Genomic DNA, 8,927 nt, shown 5'->3' with positions numbered 1-8,927 from the left:
TCATATTTTTTTCAATAATTTAACAATTCCATTACAGAGTAATATATAGTCATAAAACGAAACAAAATAAAATATTCATAAGTAAGAAACAACACTTTATAACAGACTGTCTAAAGTAAATCGTAGTTATTGATTGAGATTCAATTTTTAATTTTGACATCATTTTGCTCGATAATTTAACAATTAAAGCAAAAGAACCATTCAACACAAAAGCTACTAAAAATATTTGGAGTAACTGAAGCTCCAATGCTAATACAGTGGTGCTAATACACTTTTCAGTTTTATATTTTATAAATAGTGGTTCAGTTTTGGTTTATATTTGATTAATTGCAATTTGGTTCGGTTCTAGAACCGTTACTAAAATTTTAGTTCGGTTCACTAACCAAACTTAACGGTTAAATTTTTAACCTCAGTTCAGTTCAGTTTGGCGGTTCAGTTCGGTTCGCAGTTTTTTTTTAACAGCCCTAATCTCCATTGAGCAAAGTGGCTCTACAATACAGCAACACACTCCTTGACTAGGGTTTCACCATTTCAGGTGGTTTATGGTAGGACGCCCCGCTTTCTACAGAATTTAGCTAGGACAACATGATTGCTATGGATACCACTCTCGTAAATCGAATCGTAGTGTTGCACGAATTGAAGAATAAGTTGCCAAAAGCACAAGCAATCATGAATGAAAATGCAAACAATAAGTGTGTTCGACACAAGTGTGCGGTAGGTGACTTGGTTTTTGTGAAGCTACGACCTTACCTGGTAGATATCGGTTGAAGGGTGTAGAATTCACAAGATATCAAAATGCTATTATGGCCCTTACAAACTTGTAAAGGCAATTGGTGATGTGCCCTTCCAATTGGAACTGCCTCTTATTGTGTTCCATGTATTGAAGTTCAAACCATTTTTCAACAATGCCATAGTAGTGCTGGAGCTACCCTTGGAAGTTATAGGGGAAGCAAGAATATACTGATAAGGTGGGAAGGTAAAGCAAAAACCAATAAATATAAAATTAAATTCCTAATATTGATTGAGTACAACAAATGTTTTAGAATTCAACGAACATAATGAAGAAATCAAGGAACCTGGTTTGTGTAAAAGGAGGGAGGTAAATTAACTTATAAATTCAGTTGTCACTCTACCAATTAATAAGTTACATAAAAATTGAGAACACTTGGTTAACAAGCAAGGAAAACAAAAACAAAACTTTCTATATAACCTGCAAAGTTGATCATGATCCTCTATCATTACAAATATACGGCCAGATCAAGGGAATGTAAAATAAAATCTCTATCCCTCACTTTTGGGTCTTCTTTATCCATTCTAAAATAGGATAACAATCTTCCCCGGTCACAAAATGCCTTCATATAGAAACAACAATTAATAATTTGCAGCAAAGAATATAAACAACATAGCATATTCATAAATATATACCAGATACTAAAATTGACTTACTTATTTTTCGTGCAGTAAGTCTTTAGTTTACCAGCTATTCGGGTATTAGAAATATCTCTTGACATTCTAAGGTGTTCAGGCACAAAAAGACTTCCATTCTGATCATGGTATGCATCATGAATGAAGTTGAGAACGGTTTCCTGGAATCAGTTGTTCGACATAAAATCAGCATAAGTTTGAAAATAAATTATGGATTGGGCAACACAATAGCACACATCTCCCCCCAAATACATACCCATACATATACATGTAAGATAACCAACAGTGGCAAAAGATTCAGTCATTATACCAGAGGTTTAGAGGCATCAAGCCAATGGTATATACGCTCATTTCGAAACCAAGTCAACTGCCTTTTTGCGAAATTCCTGTAAAAAACGAATCAAGTAAGAGCATTGCCAAATAACCCAATCTGCAAAATAACTGTTTACGGCCAACAAAACATGGGAAATCTCTAACACCAATGTAGCATTCCAGATGCCGCAGTAGTTTTTTACTTTAAATAATATGTTTAACATCCTAGCATGTATTTTCAAATTACTAACAATTGTAAAAATCCAACTTAACTGCAGAAAATGATGTATGTCCTACAAACAAGATAGTAGGACATACATCATTGTACAGAATACTAGTTCGGAATACACGGTATTACATTACAAACAAGTAATTATACATAAGAGAAATAACCGACCAACTTGTCAAAGAAATGGTGTCGGAATACCAGGATAGTGTTTTTCTGAATGCTCATGAGTCATAATTACTATCTTTTATCGCATAGCATACTTTTTGTACATAATATAGTTATGCCAAGGGTACTTTTAGCTTATGTAAAACGAAATGAATTACCGTGATGCTGTTTGAAATTCAGACAAAAATCTGTAAAATTCTCTGGCTGAACTCTCACCCCCTTGTTCTCTGCATCCTAGTAAGTACTCCGTGGCCTGAAATTAGTGAATCACAAGCATAATGTATCTCAAACAATTCCTACTATTTACATTGAAATATAAATAATTGTTTTACACAATCTTAAATCCTATTTTCCAAAACCTTAAGTAAAACAGTGCCTAAAATGGGAGAATGTTCAACCAAAGAATTTTCGTAAAGCATGTGGTACACAATATTTCCTTATTTGAGCATTGCAGATAGTAACAGTGAAATGTAAATGCAGAACATAAAGTGAATAACAGTATACTTGTCTGTAGCCAATTGCTCTTGTTGCAGAGTTGGAGTTAGGTTGAAGACCGGTATCAAGAAGCCATTGAGCCTCAGACAAAATGCTATCCCCTCCTGCAATCAAAGAAAACCGTGAGACTGATTGCAATTATATTTTCATATAATGTAGACAAAAAAACATTGTATTCATTGTTATAACAGTAAACACAAACTGATATGAGCATGTTTAGGATTCATATTTATATACAAATTACGTGTGATTCCAGTTCATGATATACCTAATAACATATCTTCACACCGATAATCGAGTGATTTGTAGAGGTCAACTCTGTCACTTGAAAGGAAAAAACACATGAAATCGTAGTCTAATTTTGCTGTATCAGATTCTTTCGTTGCATCATAATTAGTGTTTGTATCAGATGAATCAGATCCATCAGCAACTCTAGAATCACCCTGTTTCCTGAAAGAATCATATGGTACCCGAAAAGCAGAAGGAGGTGATCCACTAGACTGCCATTCAAAAGGTATAAATATATGGTGAATTGATGATATATTTCAGTTAACTTCATGATCAAAGAAACCATATATTCCACATATACATCCACCGAAAAATACAGGTATGAACAAATAATTCACTAAGTAGTAAGCAGTCAGTTACAATTAAGCACATTCGAAAAAAATAAGAGCACCATATTGAGGAAAGTATATAAATTGCTGGAAATATGATTGAGATTGCTATCATATTTGCATAATTGCATACATGTGCTACAAATAAAAGATAGAAAGACAGGCAAGAAAGGATATTAAAATGTCAACATTGAGAGGCTTATAGAATCTTTGGGTAAGGGTTAGTAGCCAGCCAAGAATTTAGAGGTACTTATGTGTAACTTTATAAAATTGCGAGCTTACCTTAATAATCTCTAGACTACGCTGTAATTTGTACCAATTATTCACTGCTATATGTTGGACCTTTGGATCACCTGCTTTTACCACCAACTGAACAGCAGCATCCCAGTCGTCATTTCTCTGTAATTCAGCTAACTCTATACTTACTTGAGATGTTATCTCTGTAGAGGATTTAGGCACATCTGGCTTTCCATATATGAACCTTGTATTTTAAAGACCGAACAACAAAAATCATAGGTATATATTCCCTATAAATACTTACAGAAAAGAAATGCAATAATGATGTGTAATAAAACAGCGACAATTCATTAAAATGGTGGATGTCAGTCAACACAGTAGTTTATATTGTACATAAGACAAACCAATCGGACCTCTAGCTTCTTAACGTTTAGTTAACTGAACATTAATCGAGACTAGTGAATTACCACAGTATACTTACAAAGTAATTACATATCCTTCAAGATCGTAAGTTATGCAAGACTCACAACCAAGTTTGCATTACTTTTTACTCATAATATAGTAATGTATAATCATGCAACTATATAAACATCTGAGGATTGCTAATGAAATGAATGACTTCATCAGTAGATTGCTTAATAAGAGAAGTGGTTTCATTTACGATTTATGCTCTCTTATTGGCATGTTACTGATCAGCAAAGACACTTGGAAATAAAACTTTCGTCGGAAGCACGTGAATTTGTATGGGACCAATCAAAATGCCGTAAATACAAAGTCAAAGTACTGGCAAAAAAACACAGAAGCATGGCAAAATAACAGCCAATTAGATGTATTTGTTGGCTTGCGTCAAGTACCATAAAGCATTTTACATTACAGGTATACAACAACTATGTCACAATTAAGAAAATGCATTTGAAAAAATAAGTAGTTTACAAATTCAGAACAGTTGATTGAAAAAGACAAACCATCTTAAATACAGTCCAGTGCCCCCAACAACTATAGGAACGCGGCCATTGTCAAGAATAGATCTTGTCGCTTGCCTTGCATCCTCAAAAAACTGCCCAACAGAATAATCTGATAAATAATAATTAGTTTCAAATTTCAATTTGGGGAAATAAAAGAACTCCAAAACTCCAGCCACAGAGAAATGAATATGAATATAATTGCGTTCAAATAGTTACCTAAACAAATATAGCTTAGTCTAAAAGAAAACATACCTTCAGATGGGTGAAGTATGTCAACCAGATGATGCGGCACTTCCTAGAAAGAACAGCAAGAAAAAAAAATTGAAAAGAACTATAAACTAAGATTCAAAACCCCTTCTTATGCTACAACTAAATAATAAATCAAAAAAGCTACAACAAACAAGCCAAGTCACAATTGCAAGGAATAGAGTGTATATGTTATGTTACTAACAAATACATACATATAGCAAATAAATATGAATGGAAAACTATACACACCTTTCTATCTATTAAGGAAGGCTTTGCAGATCCAACATCAAGACCCCGATACACCTATAATAAAAGCCAAGGAAGTCATCTTGAATAAAAGAAAACATCAAAACTAGCTCCATCGTAATGTATAAATCTTTTTTTTTTGGTAAACATTGTAATGTATAATTCGAACAGAAATATCATTTCCATACCCAAATTAATCAACACATATCATTCTAAACTTATCTATTACTTAAAAAATTAACTTTTTTAATATTTTAAATATATAATAAAGTTTATAGAAAAATAGAAGGAAAGGGAAACAAGTTGTGCCGCAACTCTTTTTTGGATCGCAAAATCAATCTTCTTAAAATCTACATTCATTGACCTAGGAGATACAACATTGTTATACATGAGCCTTTGAAATCTCTGTAAAATATCCACTGCCTCTAGTACTAGGAAACCAAATGTGTCATAAGCAAATGGTATGAAATCATGTTGATTGTCAGAAAACGTGTTCTTATGTTTGACCACATTACTTGAAGCGGCTTTGAGAACTGCATGTCCCACAGTAAAACCTTCAGTCCTCAGTCCCACCAATTAAAAAACTTTAATTAAGTCTACAAATGCATATTTTCCTCCTACCCAACTATACAACAGAATACTTACTAGCTTAAGTATTGATCTCCCTTCTTGTGGGTCAGTCAAATAATTCATAGGCGTCTCTTTCTTCACATATACTCCGGCCCGCCGAAATAAATCAAATAGAACATCCCTAACAAAGTCGTATCGGTTTTGGAAGTCTAGAAACTCCTTACAATGAATCGCATGTTCTCCAAATATATCCAAATACATCTTTCGACAAATAGGACAAACTTCATCAATAAAAAAATAAGAGAATCATAAGGCGATATCTAAAGATAGTACAGTACTCTACCAATGACATATGCAGACCTAACTCATCAATAGGAATAGCTAAGAGAAAATCCTAAGCATGTGCGGCTTGCAAATAACTAAAAACTATTTTCTATCTTATGGTCATATCAAACTTTACATCCATGTCCTGATTACTTTTACTAAAAAAGGCACTTGTCGAACCATGTTCTGGTTTTAGAAGGGACAGTTTCCTTACTAGTAAAACTGCTAAGGTCAAAATCTGAAATCGCAGCACTAAGATCATCCAAAGCTCTGTTGAAATCATAGTCCATACCATTTTTTTTTTGTGGGTTGAGTTTCTTTATGGTCAGACAGCGAGGTTGTGCCTTGGGGTGGAAATATCATGTCTCCTACTAAAGTGTTACAATGTGACATGTTAGGATCGCTCTTTTTTGCTCTTGTGTTACACCCACTCATTCATCAGATTAGAGACAATTGTAAGTTACTTCCCATGTTTGTTATCTTGATGATGAGACCATCATAGGGGATTCCGTGGCTAAATCACTTGACATTATTCAAAAGACAGGTCTAGGATTATGTCTCGAATTGAATATTCATAAGAATGAAATCTTTAGGCCTTCGGGTAATGGTAGTAAACTTTGTGGAGGGTTGTTCCCTTCGGAAATCGGGAGGCCGATGTTGGGGTGAAGCTGCTTGGAGGGGCTATTAGTTGAGATGGAGGAGTTGTCTGTGAAGAGAGTTGTTAGGGTTGAGTTAACGCATCATCTGCCACATCTAAGGGATCTTCAGAGTAATTTTCTTCTAAGAATGTATCACCCTAACCATATAAAGGAAGCAGCTATTTGACTTGATAAAAAGTTGCGAAGGATAGTTGAAGGCATTGTGGTTGGTGGAGGTCATTTCTTCAGAGACCTTCAATTGAAGGTGGCTTTTTTATCGATTAGAGTTGAGGGATTGAGTTTGTACTCGGTTAGAGAAGCTTCCTCATACGCTTTTGTGGCTTCTAGGCCTAATCTTAAGCATTACAAGATCATATATTGAGAAACAGTGAGATATATGATATGAAATCTGATTTTGACAGAGTTTTGAATGGTCTTAGTGTTGAGATTCTAGATTCTGACCTTAGTAGTTTCAATGACATGGTCCCTCCTAAAGCACAATATGTTATGGCGAGTGCCATTTTCAATAAAAATGATTAGGACATAAACGTAAAGTTTTATATACCTACAAGACAGAAAATAGTTTTTGGTTATAATGCTCATGCTTTTCTCATTACTATTTCTATTGGTGGGTTAGGCCAACACATGTAAGTGATATACTATCTTTATATATCTCCTTATATAATTCTCTTATTTTTAATTGATGAGGTTTTCTCCTGTTTATCGCAAGATTTGCTTGGATATATTTGAAGAACGTGATTCATTATAAGGAGCTTCCACGCTTCAAATACCGACATAGCTTTCTTAAGAATATCCTATTTGATTTATTTCGACGGTTGAATTGAAATATCTGCGAAGAAAGAAGCTCGTGTGAACTTCCTAATTAAAATGAAAAAATTTGTCAACCGTATAAACAAACTTATCTAGAATAAAGTTGTCAATCTTAATAAGAGAAAATAGCTGTTTATTTTAACCACTATTTGAGAACACTGCTGGACCAGAACAATGTTAATTCAACGACAATTTTCATAGAGAGGCCGAACATAGGATTTTCAAACTTCCAAAACCCTACTAGTAACGCTACCACTTGATATGCAGAGAAGCAACAACACAAGAAAAAGAGAAACACTGAAAATAGAGTTTAAAATATGAATGTTCGTTTTTGTTTGTTACCTGAACGGAATCGGCACTGACGATTTCTCCATTGAGGCGCTTTGCAAGTTCCAATGCGAGACGGCTTTTGCCGGAACCGGTGGGTCCAGAAATAACTATCACCTTCTCTTTATTTTTCTCCGATAATGATGCGGTGACGAGAAACCGGCGCCGGAAATGGTAGGAGAGTGGGGCTGCACGAAATATTTGATGCTCCGGGAGACGGAGGCACGAGCGGAGACTGCACACTCCGTTCATAATCATCTTCGGCGTTTCAGGTCAAACTGAACAGCAACAGTTGTAGAATTCAAAGTTTGATATATATAAATAATAGATAAATGGATAAAGCGGATATAAAGAAGAAAATTTAAATATAACTAGTTTTTATTATTTTTAAATAAAAATATAATAAATGTATCATATTTTTACTTCTAAACGATATTTAAAATTTAAATATATTTATTAGTATATTTTTATTGAAAAATAATAAAAGTCTCATGAATAGAATTGTATTTAAGTTTTTTTCAATTTTATATTAAATTTAATGGAGATGCAGTGTAAAAAGATTTTGCACTATTATCTAATGAAAATATATCATTAGGTCATATGTTATATATAAATAACTTAAAATTTTCAGTTTAATTTGGCATGATACATTGTCCGTATTAACTCATAGGATAAAATTAATTTGTCCTACATCATCTCTTTTCTCTTTCGTATTTTTCAATTTTTTTATAAAAAAAAATAATTTTTGTTAACTAAAAATTGTATTGTATTAGTGTAATTTAAATAGGTTGAATACATCAAAACAAATTTGAATGTTTAAAATTAATAAAGATGACAAACTCACAATACTCAAATAATTTATAATGTCAAAATGTTTACAAAGATGACAAAGTCAAAGAAATTTGAATACTCGTGGATTGAAGTCAATTTTAAATTTTAAATTAGACAAATATCACAACATATACAAAATTAAATAATATAGTATCAAGATAAATAAAATAAAATAGAATTGCACTCAGAAAGAATTCACATAAAATTACAATCCAAAAAAAAATTATATAAAATTCACTTATTTAAACAAAAAGAAGAAAAATAGTGTGTGTGAGTGATTTTTATGGGGAAATAGCCAAAAATCATTTCTTTTGTGAATGAGTAAGAATGAAGGAATTTGTAATGGTGAAGGCTTGATAATGGTGAAGGCTTGAATGTTTCAAAGGGAATAAATGAGAGAAGAGAAAACTATAAGGAGGAGAAGTCTAGGTTAAGGCCCGAGTCAAATACTATTGGCAAATTGAAA

General features: G+C 33.2%; 1 protein-coding gene across 2 annotated transcripts; it reads right to left on the bottom strand.

Annotated features, from left to right (window-relative positions):
- Positions 1 to 412: 412 nt before the first annotated feature.
- On the bottom strand, positions 413 to 7,946 carry LOC131653437 (tRNA dimethylallyltransferase 9). 2 transcript variants are annotated; one of them, XM_058923572.1, is made up of 11 exons: positions 7,646 to 7,946; positions 4,944 to 4,997; positions 4,698 to 4,740; positions 4,446 to 4,554; positions 3,526 to 3,724; positions 2,895 to 3,126; positions 2,636 to 2,730; positions 2,290 to 2,384; positions 1,736 to 1,811; positions 1,447 to 1,586; positions 413 to 1,352 (listed from the first exon to the last, which is right to left on the bottom strand). In XM_058923572.1, exons 1-11 carry the CDS (start codon positions 7,886 to 7,888, stop codon positions 1,289 to 1,291), a joined length of 1,350 nt encoding a protein of 449 aa, XP_058779555.1. In that variant the 5' UTR covers positions 7,889 to 7,946; the 3' UTR covers positions 413 to 1,288. The 2 variants fall into 2 exon arrangements, with proteins under 2 accessions (XP_058779555.1, XP_058779556.1); XM_058923573.1 differs by lacking the exon at positions 413 to 1,352 and having other exon boundaries at positions 1,458 to 1,586; positions 1,682 to 1,811.
- Between the last annotated feature and the right edge of the window lie 981 nt (positions 7,947 to 8,927).

This window comes from Vicia villosa, linkage group LG2, assembly GCF_029867415.1.
Source record: "Vicia villosa cultivar HV-30 ecotype Madison, WI linkage group LG2, Vvil1.0, whole genome shotgun sequence".
NCBI classification, from domain to species: Eukaryota; Viridiplantae; Streptophyta; class Magnoliopsida; order Fabales; family Fabaceae; genus Vicia; species Vicia villosa.
The sequence above is the reverse complement of the archived record's forward strand: the minus strand, read 5'-3'. Positions and strand labels throughout refer to the sequence as shown.

Coding starts and splice junctions, on each gene's coding strand:
- LOC131653437 (XM_058923572.1), bottom strand. CDS start 7,888: ATGATTATGAACGGAGTGTGCAGTCTCCGCTCGTGCCTCCGTCTCCCG. Junction 3,127..3,525: donor GTAGTCTAGAGATTATTAAG/GTAAGCTCGCAA, acceptor TTTGAATGGCAG/TCTAGTGGATCACCTCCTTC. Junction 1,587..1,735: donor TTGATGCCTCTAAACCTCTG/GTATAATGACTG, acceptor AACTGATTCCAG/GAAACCGTTCTCAACTTCAT.